The sequence below is a fragment of the Pelodiscus sinensis genome, chromosome 2, assembly GCF_052426305.1.
Source record: "Pelodiscus sinensis isolate ZL-2025 chromosome 2, ASM5242630v1, whole genome shotgun sequence".
Lineage (NCBI taxonomy): Eukaryota > Metazoa > Chordata > Testudines > Trionychidae > Pelodiscus > Pelodiscus sinensis.
Window position 1 is genome coordinate 102,776,813 of NC_143053.1, and position 18,329 is coordinate 102,795,141.

The following is an 18,329-nucleotide window of genomic DNA, read 5'->3' on the forward strand; positions in this document are numbered from 1 at the left end:
CATGCTTTCCCTGTTGATGTAATTAATGCACCTCAAGGAGAGGTTGAACTATGTTAGCAGGAGAGCATGTCCCACCAACGTAGTGTGGTGTAGATAACCACTGTAAGTCAATGTAAATTAGGTTGCTGAAGGTGTGGGTTTTTCATGATGTAATTTACATTGACTTAAGAGGTATTGTAGACAAGACTTTAGTCTTCATTGCTAGAAATCAGTAGTCAGAGTATCCAAGTATGTGGTAAGATTCCTTTCAAACCTCTGGAAGTCATTTCCAATGTTAGCAATATAGGTGATGACAGTTTAAATTCTATGTTTCAACTGTATTTAAAAAAATCTCTTGTGACAGCAGGAAATTATAATATTGTCTTCAAAGATAATTGTCTTCATGGGATAAGTGGGAAGGTCATTTCATGGATTGAGAACTGGTTAAAAGACAAGAAACAAAGGGAAGCGATAAATGATAAATTTTCAGAATGGAGAGGGGTAACTAGTGGTGTCCCCCAAGGGTCAGTCCTGGGACCAATTCTGTTCAACTTATTCATAAATGATCTGGAGAAAGGGGTAAGCAGTGAGGTGGTAAAGTTTACGGATGATACTAAACTGTTTAAGATAGTCAAGACAGAAGCAGACTGTGAAGAACTTCAAAAAGATCTCACCAAACTGAGTGATTGGTCAACAAAACGGCAAATGAAATTTAATGTGGATATGTGTAAAGTAATGCACATTGGAAAAAATAACCCCAACTATACATACAATATGATGGGGGCTAATTTGGCTACAACAAATTAGGAAAGAGATCTTGGAGTTATTGTGGATAGTTCTCTGAAAACTTCCACACAGTGTGCAGCGGTGGTCAAAAAGGCAAATAGGATGTTAGGAATTATTAAGAAAGGGATAGAAAGTAAGACACAGAATATCTTACTGCTCATAAAACTATGGTATGCCCACATCTTGAATACTGTGTACAGATGTGGTCGCCTCACCTCAAAAAAGATATTTTGGCCTTGGAAAGGGTTCAGAAAAGGGCAACTAAAATGATTAAGGGTTTGGAACGGGTCCCATATGAAGAGAGGCTAAAGTGACTGGAACTTTTCAGTTTAGAAAAGAGGAGACTGAGGGGGGGATATGATAAAGGTATATAAAATCATGAATGGTGTGGAGAGGGTGAATAAACAAAAGTTATATTATTAGTTCCCATAATAGAAGAACTAGAGGACACCAAATGAAATTAATGGGTAGCAGGTTTAAAACTAATAAAAGAAAGTTCTTCTTTACACAGCGCATAGTCAATCTGTGGAACTCCTTGCCAGAGGAGGCTGTGAAGGCTAAGACTATAACAGAGTTTTAAGAGAAGCTAGATAATTTCATGGAGGTTAGGTCCATAAAAGGCTATTAGCCAGGGGATAGAAATGGTGTCCCTGGCCTCTGTTTGGTGTCCCAGAGGCTAGAGATGGATGGCAGAAGACAAATCGCTTGATCATTGTCTTCGGTCCACCCCCTCTGGGGCACCTGGTGCTGGCCTCTGTCGGTAGACAGGCTGCTGGGCTAGGTGGACCTTTGGTCTGACCCAGTACGACCATTCTTATATAAGATTTATGTCTATATCTTATAAATGGATAGCTCTTGTGGGGGGAGGAGGGTAGATATTGAGTATCTATGAAGAAGGTATGTTTTTCTTATAGGTCACATATTCTTTAAAAAATCCAGCAAGCTTGATCTTAGACTTGTGGGAAGATCACAGCTGATTCAAGAGCATACATGGATATAAGCAGGATAAATCACCTATATGGGTAAGATTAAGTATACAACTATCAAAAAGTAAGGATGCTGAAAATCAGATTGCTGTCCTGTTGAACTACTCAATAAGAGATCCACTGTCTGTGTTGTCATAGACCTCTAATCACTATATTACTACATAGTTTGATATCTCCATTACATTGAATTCTACTCATATTTCTTAATGTCTTCCATTAGTTTAGAATAATCTTTAATTTGCTGCAGATTTTTTATATTGAAGTGGGCTCAGCCAATCAATTTTATCCATGTGGGGGGTTTTTTGGAGGTGTGGGGAGAAGATTTCATACTATGAATTACTTGCCCAATGACTTGTCCTAAGGAACCATATATTTGGGTTCCTGATTACAAGTACAGGCAGAATGTAAGCCATGTATGGCAACACACTTGCTGCTTCAAGAGCTTGGACCACTAGTTTTCTCCTCCAATGGGAAACACTGTCACTTGACATGGCATAATCCTATTGGCTGCTGGATGTGGGTGGGCACTTCAGAATCCTGCAGATGCAAATAAGGCTTCACCCAACATCCCATGCAAATGAAGTCAGGCTGCTCAGTGACCACGTAGTGTTATTGATGGGAGTGAAATCAGACCCCGCCCTCTTCAGGATGACGTCACATGATCAGCTCAAAAACTGGTTCTAGGCACCCCTTGTGCCCACTCAGAAGGACCAGAACAGGAGGGGCAGGTAAAGGGGGGTAACAGGTGAGTCAGGGGACACCTGGGGGGTTCAACCTCCAACATCTTACATCTTTAGAACCCAGGCTCTCCCTAGGGATCTGATGGAGGGAGCCAATAGGAGCCTTGGACTAACCCACTCCCTATTGGTCTGTTGCCTGGTATGCAAATTAGCAGAATCGTCACTTCCTGGGATAAATCGAGCGCCATTTTCTCTGTCTGGGTCTGGGCTGGATGAGGAGCCAGCGGAGGCGGATTGATGGGAGCAGGGCCCGGGGGGCTCCGCGCAGGGGCTGAGCCAGGCCAGGACGCCGGCGATGCAGCTGCTGCTGCGGCCGCCCCGTGACTGAGAGCGGCGCGCAGCGGGCGGCCGCGCGGCCGGGAGGAGGAGCCGGCGGGGCGGGAGGCGCAGCGCGGCTGCGGGGCTGGCTTTGTGAGGAGCGGGAGGCGGAGGCTGCCGCGCGGACCCACGCACAGGGGAGGAGGCGAGGAGCGAGCGAGCTCCCCCTACAGCCCGGCCGGGTAGGTACAGGGAGCGCCCGCCCCCAGAGCGGCAGGGCTGTCTCCAGAGCCCGTGACGGACCGCGCGCCACCGCGACAGCATCCCCGGGCAGCCTGGGTGTGCTGTGCTCGGGGCGCTGCGGCACGGGCTGGCCATGCGCTCCCTGCTAGGAGCGGCGCGTGCCCAGGAGGCGGCTCAGCCCAGGCAGCCCTGTGGCTCGCCATGTAGATACACGCACCCCGCCTAGCCCAGAGCATCCTGCCCCAGCGCATGTTGTATCTGCTCCATGTATTCCTCCCCCATACGTAGTCTAGTGAGGCGCCCCCGTCCTGCACGAGCCCACCCCTCTTCGCTCTAGAGGTGGGATAGTGTGTGTTTGTGGGGGTTCTGTGCAATGGCCCGAGTGCACGTGGGGATAGGATAGGATAGGATTAGCCTCGGGACTTGAAGAGTATCTGGCACCCACTGGGTACCAGAATGGGGCTGGTTCTAGAGAAATTCCCTAGATTCTTTTATGAGTTCTTGCCTTCTGTTTTGAATAAGCAAGAGTCACCTCGTGGTTGGAAGAGGCAGGTCACAGGCTATTTCTGAGGCAGGGCAGTGAAAAAGGAGGGAAAAGGTCAGCTGAGGCAACTAGCTAAAGTAGGGGAAAGGTCAGTAGGTAAATTTACCTCTGAGGTAAGTCAGGGCAGTGACCACGCCTGGAATGTTGACTTGTGTTTTAGAATGTTTGGAATGTTGGTCCTGAGCACGTTGTGAGCATGTGCAGTAGGTCTGTTAGTCTAGAAAATGCTGGAAAGTAAGGCCGAGGGTGCTTCCTAGGTACCCTGCCTGAAGTGGGGGCGATAGCAGTGGCAAAGCTCTCTTCTTCCTTGTTGCTTCTGTCCTGCCTGTTTCCCTTGCCCTCTCTTTTCCTGCCATGAAATAATATAGAAGAGTGCATGGGGTGTGCAACTAACAAGATAATAAAAGGGATACACAGTACCTCTACATCTGTGGAGTGTGCGCTACAGGAAAACACTCTTGTGGTCTGTGGCAAGATTGAGCATCAAACATATGCTTGTTGCCTGATCTGTTTTTGTTTTTCTTTTAAACTCACAGTAGTTAAAACCCCCATCATCCAGAGAAGGAAGAGAGGTTAAAGGGAAGCTGAAAGGATTGAGTTAGTTGGCTGCCTTGTTCAGAGTGTACCGCCTCTTGTGCGCACTCCATAATGACTGTGAAGTCCTCTGGCCGTCAGACTTCAGGTAACACGGATGGGAGGGATACCATGCTCATTCCAAACCCAAATCTCCTTTGTAACCAGTATACTGATGGAGTCTGGGCTAAGTTGATGTACTTCCCTAACCTGTACTTCTGTTTATGACATTTCTAGAATGGTGGAAGGGATTAATAGGCAGAGCCCTTCTTGATGATTTCAGATACCTTCTAGTGATACAGTCTTGTAATGTGAAAATGAGCGTTAGCTAATGTGTAAGGTAAGAATTGCTTTAGGTCTTCTCTGCATATGGGAAACTGATAGGCATATCTATACTAAAATAACTTCCACTATACTATTCTGCAATAAGAGAGATTCTTATTATGGAATGGAGTGTCGATATAGCAAGCTTATTCTGGCATAATTGAATAACTTATCCATTAAAATTATAGCAAAGCTTGTCAATTTCCCTGTGTAGAGAGCCCTAGAAGTTTGTTTTTAAAACAATCTCATCCTCCTCTCTTATCTGGATTGCTGCATTTTGAGTTGGGGAGAGACTTCCGTGTTTAGTGTATAGCAGGAAACCAAAGTTAATGTAGTGAAACTGGTGGTGTTCTTTTTAGGTTATCATACAGAGAGTAACCTTAAGGGAATATGCACTCCATAATAAAAAATCTATAACTTTAAATAGCAGTTCCTCAGGAAATTTTTAATTTCATTTCCTCTCCATGTATCAGATGCTGAAAATTTTAAATGGGTGAAGAGACTTTTTTCTTAAAGCTTCCATACCTTCTTTAACTGTCTGACTTGAAAATTCCTTCCTCAGTTCTTCAGCCTTCCCTGTATATTTTCTGGGCTAGTCAACCTGATTTTCTAGTGTAAATATTAAGCAGGGGAAGGGGAGGTTGTGCGTTTGGAATTCTTAATCCTTTCAGCCTTTCTCTGTATATGACAGATAAAAAGTGAAATTTGTTTTTCATTCTTAGGTCACCTTTCTCTTTCAGGGAGTGAAATTGTTAATTTTTATATAATTTTTGGATACACACTTCAAATATGCTAATTTTGATTGTGTTCCTTTGATTCATAATGTGATATTTGAATTGAACGGTGTTTCAATAGTAACCATTATACTGACTGGAAGGAAGAGTCTGCAGTTTTGGTTGAAGAGCAGATCATGTTTGCATGATTCATGTGCTGTAAAGTAGTGGAGGAAACGTCATGATGTACCCAGGTCCAATACAGTAATGTTACGGGAGTATTACCTAGTCAGACACATATTTAAAGAAAAAAGTTAATGGACAAAATATCACTAAGAGCTAGGTGAATGATCCAAGGATGTTTGAGGTGTTTGGATTTTCCACTTAATGAATTTTTTTGGAAGTTTATGTGAATCATGAATGTTTGAGAGCTCATTATATCCAGGAATAATTAAAATAAACTTTGCTGGGTGACATTTTGTGTCACACTGCTCTCAAAATCCGGTAGTCAAGATGGTAAGACGATCTGTCGTTTTCATGTTGCATGTCTTACTGAATTTGCTGTGTTGACCCAGTGTTGGCTTTGCTTGGTAAGAAATGGGTGGCACTAGCAAAAGATAAGTAGTAGTTTAATATGCAATAAAGGTCAAGTTTTGGTTAAAGATTGAAGGCAAAAAACCAAAACAACTAATGATGTAGAAATAAAAATGTATGGATAATACACTATTCTAGCTCTATTCTAGCTGTGATATACTGAATATTGTTAAATGAGAACATGAAATGGAGTCCTTGGAAAAATAAGCTCAGAAAGTTGGAATTCCTGATTTTATAGATGAAAATGAGTTGTATATATTAAATGGATTATTGAAGTGTAGTAGATTGATAATTTGAAATCTGGCTTCCAAGCATTGTGTTTAGCCCAGTGGCATATTTAGTACTTGTGGAATGTGCATCTCTTGGATTAAATAACTGCATATTGAAAACTGGAATATATAAATCCAGCTGTGTTCAAGAATATTGTTTTATCTGGATTAATAATCCTGGCCTTGAGTTTTAGAAGGCATTTGATTTAAGAGAACTGAAAAGTGTGGACATGGATTATTAGAGCTTTCTCAGTAAACTGATGGTTCTGTTTTAGTAGAAGAAGGACTTCTCTCTTCATCTAAATGATACATTGATGCTTCTAAATGAGAAAGAAGATCATCTAAATAGTGGAAGAAATAATTCCAGTGGATTATTCTATATGGAACCCATACCTCCTTGGTGGCATGGCATCTTTTCAACTGTGTTCTTATATAGTTGACCATAGGGTGTCGTGCTGCAACACTAGTTATAAACTAGAACTTGAAAAAGCTCAAGAGGAAATTTGAACATAATTTGGAATAAAGCTTTATTTATGTTCATGGTAGCAGAATGCCTTCTAGAGTAGACAAGGAGACCAGCATCCATCATATTCCTATGGGCATGAGGAAAGGAAAATAGCAGGTGGGTTTGTATACGTAAGTTAAGAGGCTTATTTGTCTGGAAATAATTAAACATTGTTTTTTAAAAAAATAGTGTGCATTCCCTATGGACTAGGAAGTGGATAGGGTTTGTGGAAGCTCATAGTTTCTGTGGGAAAGAATTCCACATTCAGAGGAGCAGCCCCCAAGAAAAATCATGTCTTCTGCATCGGCAAGCTTTATTCTGGTAAGGGACAGCTTTCTTGTTTTGAGAAATGAAACTGTTGAGGGCACCTGAAATCCTGAAAGGTGAAGCAGGGTTTTTTGGATGAATTGCTCCCAGACTACTTAGGTTTTGGAAATGAGGACTGAGATCTTTAAGCTTCACTGGATCATCACAGAACTGTGTGTGTAAGAACAGAAAACGGTGTGATATGCAGTCATTAATATGTTGCTGAGTAGGTATGCTGCTGTATTCTACACCAGTTTCATAGGGCTGATGCTTTGAAGCCCAGATAAATTGAATTGTTATAATTCAAATAGTAGTTGATGAAGGTGTGTATTATCAAGGCTAGGTCATCAGAGTTGGGACGCAATATTCTGGCAAGCTGGAGGTGGTAAAAAGCGTTTCTCCTGGATGCAACTATTCAAGAGGCCAGCGTTCATAGAAAGCAGAGAAGAAATCCTGAAGTGCGAACTTGTCTTGATGATCATTGGGCACGTGTCCTCAAAAAGAGGGGCTTGAAATGGTGATGTTGTTCTCCAAGAAGTAATTCCCTCTGCCCACAATCTATCTTGCTGAGGTTTAACTTCAGCCAGCTTTTCCTCAACCATAGACTTACCTTTGCTTGGCTTGGGTAACTGGGTGATTGTGTGAGAGAGAGAGTCATCCCAGCAGTCTAAACAATGTTAGAAAGTTACATAGATATTACTGAGCAAGAAATGTGAACGTACATCTGCTGAGAAGCACTACCATAGCCATGCCATTATTTACAAAGATATTTTAAAAATTCATCTTACATTTGTGGCTTCAGCTGTCCACCATGGTTTTGAAGTGGTAGAGTCTTGCAGGTTAGAAAACTGCATTAGTCTTGTATTGCATTCTCTGCAAAGATTGTCTGGTTCCATGCCCCTTAAAGGTGTTGGTTGGCAGCAGCAGTTGCAGGAAAGCCCAATTTTATCAGTAGCTGTACTTAAAATATATCTGAGCAAATACACTGGAAAAAAGTATCCCTCAAAATACCCCCTTCATTTCCCAAAAGGAAGCAGAAGTAGCATCACATTTTCACTTTCATGTATATCTCCACTAGGTGAAGGGGTGGCTATTTTTTAAATCTAGTCAGAAGTTAGCACAGCTTAAGTATTCAGGTTCCTGTGCTGAAGCACACAATACAATACCAAACAGGAATGAAAAGAATTTGGCTACTTTTCAGGCAGAGTGGGAGGAATTTCAATTTTTTGTTTAAATCTTGGGTTAACATAATAACAGGCATGGTTGTTTTAGAATAAGGAAGTGATCTCAAAAGATCATACACTAATGGAGAACAGTTCCTTGTTCAGTCTTTTGCTTTTCATGCTGGAAAGTACATTTTTGAGGGAAGCATTCCCATGATATAAATTATTGTTACAACACTACAAAGCGTAAGTGTGCATGTACAAATGTTCCATCACATTATTTTTGTCTTTCTCTTTCAGGAAAAGTGCAAAATGTTTCAAATTCCTGTTCAAAATCTTGATAATATCAGGAAGGCTCGAAAAAAGGTGAAGGGCATTCTTGTGGATATTGGGCTTGACAGCTGCAGGGAGTTATTGCAGGTAAAGAATTGATGTAACACAAACTGCTGAAACTTGAATTTTAAACTTTTGAAGTCTTTCACAGTTTAGTGTATATATACTACTCATCTGTATTAAAATTTATAATGGGGGAGGCCAAGAAAGAAGTATATTCTTACTTGGATGTTTGCCAAAACTCAGATAGTCAGTCTGTTACAGGCCTGCATTTGGGAGTTTCCTGCAACATAAGTTACTAAAACATTTTGATTTTTAGAAAAGCATGAAATGGAGTGTGCTGTGTACTCTGTGTTGGTAGTGTTGCATCAAAGGAAAGCACTGTTGCTTAAGGAAATGTTGCATGTTTATTACATAAGTACTTTCCTGGATAGGATTCTTTAAAACAAACAAACAAACCCTAGCCACCCCTCTCCTCCAAATCAAACCACAAACCGTGAACAAACGAAGATGTGAGCAAATGTAAAGGGACTAACTGCTCTGCTTTGACATATCAAGAAGAAATCTTTAAAGGATGTACAAACTGTCAACATTTATAAACCAAGCAAAGAGACAGTAATCTTTCTAGGGATTTAGAAACCTAACTCAAGATGGCTTTGGGAGAAAAAAAATCAAACTGTTCTGTGGCAATTCAGTATTATATTTCCACAAATTCAAATAGTCCATCAAATGCACTGAGGCTATGAAGATGAATGTGACGTCATTATGTTGAGCAGAGACTGTCATTTTCTGTAGAAAACACTTGAGTACAACAAGAAAGGAGAATCTGCACCAAGAGATTAGAGAATTTAATATGAAAAAGCTGCAAATGTTATTATTTTTCAAGAATTAAATAAACTACCAAGTAGTAGCCTTGACTTGACCAGTTGCTAAATATGATCTTCATTGCTTATTCAGTATATCTATATGACTTTGTCACCAGCTGAGGACTTGCATTATATCTATAGATGTGAGATTCATAGAAGAAAGAACTTACATCATTTTCTGGGGAATCTTGTGTTTTTACAGTGACTGCTACTTGAATTTGTGTGCAAGTTTTTAATGTCCAAAATAAATGTGCCGTGGATCATTGTGCATAAGTTTTGATGTGATTATACTAGTTAACTCTTGTCTGTGGGCTTCAGCATTTGAATAAACTTGACAAAAGAGAACACTTATGAATTTGTCCAGTACTTTGCATATTCCCACTCTTCTGATTGCTTATAATGTATTTTCCAGAACTTTTCTCATTTCTAAATGCTTACGTCTTGATCCTTAAGTACAAATCTTAGTTTGATTATAAATTTCTTTATATGGAAATTTATTGCAGTATTGCAAGGTAAACTTTTGATTGCACTAAGACCCTCTTTAAAGCATAAATTACACTTTTGGCAAGGATGGTAATCATGGGGGAAGATAGTGAGTTGAGGTAGAAAAAGGGGACAGCAAATGTAGTTATCAGACACAGTGTTTTTCTGGAGTTGAAAGTCCCTTGTCAAGTTCAGTTACTGAAGTTTGGCTTTCTAGATATACTAGAAGTTGGTCTGGCACACTCAGGACCTGACCGGTTCCAGATGAGGGATTTTGCGAGACTAGGGGAGGTCATATTTGGGCCCCTGTTACTGCCTCTCCCCCCAAACGCTGGACCAGCCGCCAGCCTCCTGGCCTTTCTGCCCTGCTGGTCCTTCCACCCCCTTCCCTGCTCTTCCAGGCAGCCCAGCTCTCTACTCTCTGGGCTTGTGGCCACACTGAGCAGCCCCAATGGGTTGTACCTCGCAGTCCAGCTGAAGCTTGCTGGGCAGCCCAGCTGCAGGGTGTCCAGCCGCCTGCTCTCTACTGGACTCTCTGGTCCTGTAACATCCGTGGTCCTACTGGAATCCCAGTTAACACAGGTTCAACCTGTACTGCTGTTTGTTGATTATGGAATAACTTTATCAACTGGGATGATGATTTTTAGACTTGGGTTCAGTATTCTTCAATTGTAGCACAGACTTTTTAGCAATTGCTAACCAATGTTGATATTTGATAGATGAGAAGTCAGCTTAGTTTCTCCATATCTAGGTGAATTTTTGTACACCTCTCCTTTTGGGGAAGGAGGAAATTCCAGTAACCATAATCCTTACAGTGATGATGTTATAGAACTAACCTGCCATGCTGAGGTAACTGAAACAGGCCTCTTAAAAAGGAAGTGATCATTGCTGCCTAAACTATTTCTAACATGGTTAATAATTGGCATTTTTCTCTGAAGGCAGAGAACTTCTGAAAGATAGCCTCCCTTTGCAATCAAAGGACCAAAAGGACTAGTTTATCTCTCCCTCCTTTGGGAAAAAGATATAGGCCTTTTGTTCCAGATTTATGGTTGGATCTGCTGGGCAACTGTATCAGAGTGGGTTAAAAAGGATGATTTTAAAAAATCCTTTTTAAATGTAAATTGAATATTTTTCTGTATCTATTTAAAATCCAATTTGAAATTTACAACATTTGCTAAGGACTAATCTTAATATGTATGTTTTTAATTTAACGATTTTTATTAGAGTAAACAATATTTATACCAAAGTTTTAAAGAAAATGAAACTGCTGAGCAAAGTGAAGTCACTGGCTGAACACATGGAACTAGAGGTTTTTGAGAATAGTAGCCTCTTCTATAGGATACAGAGAGAATATTTTCTTCCTTTCACTTTATTCAACTGTTCACTTCAATGGCTAATTCATCTAAAGTTAAGGGACCAATGGAGAATAGAAAAAGCAGGAAAGCTTGCCTCTTCAAATCTATGAAAAAATTAAAGTGTGTGAGGATGAGATCTACTAGTTCTAAAATCTTGAGGGACATGGTGACCAGAAATAATCCATGCAGTTCACTAACTACAGATAATACTTTCTTTGATTAATACATTTGTTAGTTCTAGGATCAAAACCTATTTTGATAAATTTTTGCACATTCATTTATTATGTTCAATACATTTTGAATGATGCATTTTTCATACACCTAGATTAAAAAAAAACCCTTAACTTGCCACAGATTCTGTTTGGGTGAACACTGGAATTCATTTAAAAAATATTTCCAATTAAAACTACCTTAGTAAAGATACAGGAGAAAAATTAAGGTACATAATTGTTTAAATAAATGCATTTAAAGATACTCTGTCTTCCTGGCTAGTAAGAAGTAGTGCCAAATTTGGTGTCAAGGCTATATTTATTTTCAATTTACTGTTATAATGGTTATCAATCAGTGAGAATCAGATTGGCTTTAGGAAAATATCTTAAGTACCAATGCAGAACAAGATTAAAATTCACCATTTAAATTTCCTGCTTTCTGATTTTTTAAATCATCTATTTTAATGATGTGATCACTTGAATTTAAATCATTCTACTCTGAACAATAGTATTCTAAGTGCTCCTAGAATTTGACATCCTAGATGTATTGGCAACTTATTATAACTCTTCTCCAACATGTTAGAATCTGCAACAAATGCTAAAACTTAAAGCAGAAGTCAGCATTCAAGATTTTTGAGTCTAAGGCCCTTTTGGTAATTGCTTTTTGTAAGTAAGGGAGCTTTTGCACGAGGTGCATCAGTGTAGAAAGTAAATACCATAAAGTGTTGCACAAATTCAAGGACAACCTGACATTCCTTGGACCCTTTTTATAACTGTAGACTCCACAAATACATGTACTGAACTGGCAAAATGTTAGGTCAATAAATGTCTGACAAGCTTTTCCACTTTCTTACCCATTTTAGTTTTGGGAGGAAAAGAACTGGGGGACTATTGGATTTCTCATGCTCTTCACTACTAAGTCTTATGTTAAGATACTGTTTGCAGGGATTTTGGGTTCTGATGTGAAACAGTTGACGTTTGAATTAGGGATGTTAAGTATAGTTTAATTAATTCATTGACTAGTCGATTCAGCAGGAGTGCCGCAGCGGAGTTAGCTCCCGGTCCGGCAGCTAACCCTGCTGCGGCTCTGCCTTTTAAATGTATTAAAAGCTGGTAGGGAGCCGGGACAGCTGACTGCTGGCTTGTGCTGGGTCCCCCCTGCTGAGCTTCTGATTTTTTTTTTTTTTAAATGTATTAAGAGCTGACAGGCTCTTAACAAATTAAAAAAGAGGAGTCAGTGTCTGGGACTGGGCGTGAGTTGGGAATCAACTGATTCCTGGCTTGCGCCTGGTCCCTGCTACTCCCCTGACTCCTGTGGAGACTGTGCTGGGGGGAACTGACTCTTAAGCTTTTGCTTATTAGAGTCAACTAGTTGCTTACATCCCTAGTTTGAGTATCAGCTTTAGCATTTCTACAGGGAGGGGCAAGAGCTGGTTTAGAATCTTTATCTATTATTTCCCTGAGAAATTTTGCAGCTCCGCTCACATGAGGGGGGAAAATCTTAGCTTTCTCATCTAGATTGTAGGAGACATCTCTGAGTTTGAGTCTGAATTGCTTTTTTTTCAGTTCTTGTGAATTATCTCCACTATATGGATTTCTTATGTTTATGATCTGTTGCAGTTTTCCCTTTCTGAGACCTGGCTAACAAGACAGTCCTTTGCAAAAGCAACTTCTACTGTGGCAAGTTTGAGGATATTATTCTAAAGCTGACTTTTGCCTTTCCTTTTAAATTATAGGGCAATTGGAGTGGCTTGCGGCCTGCAAAACAGACCACTGCCCTCCCCTCCCCCCCACACACACACCGTTAGCTTTCTGTGTGTCTGACAATGTTGAAATCTTCAGTTAAAAAATCTTCACTCTAGAACAGGGGTCAGCAACTTTTCAGAGGTGGAGTGCTGAGATTTGACTTATTCACCTCTGTGTACGGGCCCGGGTGCCAGTGATACTCTTTAAAGTCAATGATAGTCCTACTTACAGCATCTTCATTAATAAAGAAAGATGCAGATCTTACCTTTTATTACAGGGTTGGCAACGTTTCAGAAATGGCATACCAAGATGTAATTTATTCACAGATCTGTGTGTGAGTGGGCGGGGAGGGGAGGCAAGGGCAGGCTGGGTATGGTCACCCTATTTTCTGAACCAATTGCAATTAAGGAGAACGGTTTAGTTTAAATTATGAAAAAGTTTAAACGTTTTAACTTTCTCATGTGAGTTTATTAAACTTCATTTTAAATAAAGTAAAATACTATGTCCAACATAAAAGGTTTTTCATGTTTTCTTTATGGCAGGGGTGGGGAACCATTTTTGGGTCGGGGGAAAGTCACTGATCCACAAAAAAATCAGTTGGGGACCACAGGAGAGAAGCAAAAATACTCCTCCAAACCCTCCCAGCCCTCACTGATGTGGGCCCCCCACCCCCCAACTGAGACACCTCACTCCTCTGGTGCCCCAGCTTCATCGGGTGAGGGGGAAGGGAAGGGCAGGGACTGAGGTTCAGGGCTTCCCATAGACCAGACTTATTTTTCTGGGGTTCTGGAGCTAGTGGATTTTATGGACCCTCTGAGACTGTGAGGCAGGGATAAAATGTGTCAGTGTGTGAGACAGGCCTGCCAGCAAGTAGGATAGGGATGGGGTGCAGGATCTGGGAGAGAGGGAGGGTGTAGAAGCATGCTGGGAGTAGGGTGTCTGGCCAGGTGGAGGGAGCAGGAGCAAGGGTGGGTGCAGTGTGTGGCTAGGAAAGGGAGCAGGGTTGGGGGGGTGCCTAGCCAGGCCAGTGGGGAAGGTGAAGGAGTAGGGTGGAGTGTCTGACCAGGAGGGAGGATGCAGGAACAAGGGAGGTTGTCAGAGCAAGCTGGGGGTGTAGAGTCTTGAGGGAAGTGAGGAGATTGGAGTGTGGGGGAGTCTGGGCATGAGGGGAGACCGTACCTAGCTTTGTGCCCCCTTGTAGCAACAGCTCTGGCCCCGCTGTCCCAGGCCACCCCTAAGGGAGTCCCTGCTGCTGCTGCTGCTGCCAGGGCCCACGTGGTCCAGGGCCAGATCTGGAGGCCCCACTGCTGTGGTCAGGTGGTTTGGGGCTGGCCCCATGGGCACCGCTGCCACATGGCCTGGGGCCAGCCCCTGGGACCTCACTGCCACTGCCATGTGATTCTGGGCCATCCCTGGATTGCGTGGCCGTGGCAGAAGCGCCTCCAGTCCCAGCCAAGGCACCGATGAGGAGCCCTCAGCCTCATAAGTGGCACGCGTGCCATAGGTTGCTATTCCCTGCCCTAGAAGAACCAGTTCAGTAGCAACTGCTTGAAACAAAGGCAGATGAAAAACTTGGAGATGGGCCCTTCTTTATCACAGAAGGGGAGAAGTATGTAAAAAAAAATGTCTGTGGCCATCCATGTCAAAGCAGAAAATAACACTAGTCTGAAGTGGATGCTCTGCCAACTAAGGATGTTAGACTAGTTGTCTAGTAGACTATCCAATAAGCAAATGCTTTTCGGATAGTCATTCAACTAGTCGATTTTCCCTGCCCCCTTGCTGCCCTCTATCAGACAGAGGCAGGAAGAAGGGATACTTCAAAGGCCATCGCCTGAGCTCCATGAGTACGCTTCTGCTTTGAAATGCACAAGAGCCCCCACTGGGGACTCTTGTACATTTCAAAGCTGGCATGCCAGTGTGCAGCCCGTAATCGGTAGGACTTCCCGCTGGCCCCGGGCTGCATGCTGTGTTCCGCATTCCTTCTTTGAAACATAAGAGCTCCAGCGGGAGCTCTTGAACATTTCAAAGGAGAAATGCAGAAGTGCCTACCTACTAGTCAAGTAGTCGACGGAAATTCCATTGATTACTTGATTAGTAAATCAACAGCAATTTAACATCCTTACTGACAACAGAATGTGACCTTTTTTTAAAGACATAGTAATTATCTTTAATGTGTTTCATAAGGTAAACACAGTGCCATGGGCTTAAGCCCATATTAACTTATTCTAATAGTAGTTTCTTATGCTCTTTGAATGTCAAACTGGCATGTAGGATTGGTGCATAACTTCCTCTCTGCCAAAGTCTATGGTATATAAAGTAAAGTGGCCATGTGGCAGAAGCTGTAAAAGGATTGGTGTGCAGAGGTTAGGGTATAAGATGGAGGATGGTAGCAGGGGGAGAGGAACAGAGTTGCATCTATAGATGTAATGAATAAAAGACAAATGTAAACTTTGAGGCTGGGATGAATTAGTTTTGGGGTGGAGGATTCCCAGGGAAACAATGCCAAACATCCATTTAAATGATGTAGGTTGTTGTTCTTCATCTCAGCTACAATACTCTTTCATCCTGCTAGTGAGTTATGTTGTTTGTAGACACAGTAATACATATTCTCACTACTTGAAGGAGAGAGTTCCAGACTGCAGAGTCTTTGCAGACAAAGTGATAAAGATGCTGAACTGAAGAGTGTAAAGACTGAGGTCCCTTTGCAAAAAGACTTCTGGAGCTGAAGAGATGGAAATGAGGTCACAGAGAAAAGGAGAGGAGTGGAGATGAGATTTCTGAAGTTACACAGAAGCAATTGGAGTAAAGAATAGGCCCCAAATCATTCTGAACACTTAGGATTCTCTTATTTAAATATTTTGTTTATATTAAATAGCCTAATAAGGAGCAAGTAAGATCATTTTGAACTATTGGATCCTAATTTTTCTGAATTTGAAGTTGCTTTCTTTCTGATTCACAATATTGACTTTTGGCAACCTAGACTTTTTTTTCAATCAGTTGATTATCATTTGAATGTTTCCGTGTTTTAAATACATATTTTGTATATACAAAACCTGTTTTGTGTGTATGTCTATATATGTGTGTACATATTTTTTTTCTTCTCTTTTAGAGTCTTAAAGGTTATGATCCAGGAGAAAAATATTTTTGCAACACTTCATGGAGTGATGTCTCTCCTTGGGAGTCTGTGGGCAAAAGGAAGGTATGTGTGCTTCCATCAGGTGTTCTGGGCAATCAAATTGAATGTTGTTGCAAAGTAATAGCAAAATGTTTAAGTACATCAGATGCAGGAAGCTGGCTAACCAACCAGTGGGGCCCTTGGATGATCGAGATGCTAAAGGAGCACTCAAAGATGATAGTCATTGCAGAGAAGCTAAATGAATTCTTTGCTTCAGTCTTCATGGCTGAGGATATTGGGGAGATTCCCAAATCTGAGCCATTCTTTTTAGGTGACAAATCTGAGAAATTGTCCTAGATTGAGGTGTTGTCAGAGGAGGTTTTGGAACAAATTGATAAACTTAATGGTAACAAGTCAATGGGACCAGATGGCATTCACCCAAGAATTCTGAACTCAAATGGGAAATTGCAGAACTATTAACCGTGGTTTGTAACCTATTCTTTAAATCCGCTTCTGTACCTAATGACTAGAAGATAGCTAACGTGACACCAGTATTTAAAAAAGGCTCTAAAGGTGATCCTGGCAGTTACAGACTGGTAAGTCTAACATCAGTATTGGGCAAATTAGTTGAAACTATAGTAAAGAATAAAATTGTCAGACACATGGATGAACATAATTTGTTGGGGAAAAGTCAACATGGTTTCTGTAAAGGGAAATCATGCCTTACTAATCTACTAGAATTCTTTAAGTGGGCCAACAAAAATGTGGACAAGGGGGATGCAGTGGATATAGTATACTTAGATTTCCAGAAAGCTTTTGACAAGATCTGTCACCAAAGACTCAAGTACAGTAAGGTGCCATGGAATAAGAGGAAAGGTCCTTTCATGGATTGATAACCGGTTAAAAGACAGGAAACAAAGGGTAGAAATAAATGGTAAGTTTTCCGAGTGGGGAGAGGTAACTAGTGTGGTTCCCCCAAGAGTCTGAGACTCATCCTATTCAACTTATTTATAAATATGATCTGGAGAAAGGGGTAAACAGTGAATAGCTGTAAAATTTGCAGATCATATTAAACTGCTCAAGATAGTTAAGACCAAAGCAAACTGTGAATAGCTTCAAAAAGATCTCACCAAACTAAATGATTTAGTTTGGGCAACAAAATGGCAAATTAAATTTCATGTTGATAAATGTGAAGTAATGCACATTGGAAAAATAATCCCCACTATACATACAATATGATGGGGATTAATTTAGCTACAACTACTCAAGAGAGATCTTGGAGTCATGGATATTCTCTGAAAACATTCACTCAATGTGCAGTGACAGTCAAAAAGGCAAATAGAATAATTAAAAAAGGGATAGAGAATAAGACAGAGAATATCTTATTGCCTCTATAAAACCATGCCACACCCACATCTTGAATACTGCGTACAGATGTGGTTGCCTCATCTCAAAAAAGATATATTGATATTTGAAAAGGTTCAGAAAAGGGCAACAGAAATGATTAGGGGTTTGGAACAGGTCCCATATGAAGAGATTAAAATACTTGGACTTTTCAGCTAAAAAAGATGTGACTAAAGGGGGAATATGATAGAGGTCTATAAAATCATGACTGGTGTGGGAAAAGTGAATAAGGAGAAGTTATTTATTTATTCCCACAATATAAGAGCTAGGGGTCACCAAATGAAATTTATAGCCAGTTTAAAACAAATAAAAGGAAGTTTTTCTTCACTCAGCCCACAGTCAATCTGTGGAACTCCTTGCCAGAGGATGTGGTGAAGGCTAGGACTTTAACAGGGTTCAAAAAAGAATTAGATTCACGGAGGTTAGGCCCATCAGTGGCTGTTAGCCAGGATGGGTAGGAATGGTGTCCCTAGCCTTTGTTTCTCTGGAGGTGTGTAACAGGGGAAGGATCATGTGAGAATAGAATGAGAAGGGAATCAGATAAATTCCTAATGAGAATGTAATACTTCTACATAAGATGAAAGGAGGTGTCATCCTGGCTTCAAGGATTACTTTTTTCCATAATAATGAACACCTACAAAATTTTTGCAGAAAAGCCTCTTTAAAGGGAGCCTTAATCTTGTAAGGATCCATTTCCATGTTTCTCTACACCAGGGGTGGCCAACCAGTTAGACACTTAAGAGCCAAAATAGCTGTGGATAGTAGTGCAAAGAACCATGCACCCCTCCCCCAAAGCCAGGCACCCCCAGCCTCCCTGCTCTAACCCAATGTGCTC

General features: G+C 41.2%; 1 protein-coding gene across 6 annotated transcripts in view; it reads left to right on the forward strand.

The window, feature by feature from the left end:
• Positions 1 to 2,654: 2,654 nt before the first annotated feature.
• The window catches only part of ADNP2 (ADNP homeobox 2), a 32,556-nt gene continuing 16,881 nt past the window's right edge, over positions 2,655 to 18,329 (forward strand). Inside the window, exons 1-4 of one of the 6 annotated variants that reach the window (XM_075921122.2) lie at positions 2,655 to 2,991; positions 4,073 to 4,218; positions 8,284 to 8,403; positions 16,085 to 16,174. In XM_075921122.2, coding sequence (XP_075777237.2) covers positions 8,296 to 8,403; positions 16,085 to 16,174 — 198 coding nt within the window. In that variant the 5' untranslated portion in view covers positions 2,655 to 2,991; positions 4,073 to 4,218; positions 8,284 to 8,295. The other 5 variants (XM_075921124.2, XM_075921126.2, XM_014578978.4 and 2 more) reach the window with 5 other exon arrangements.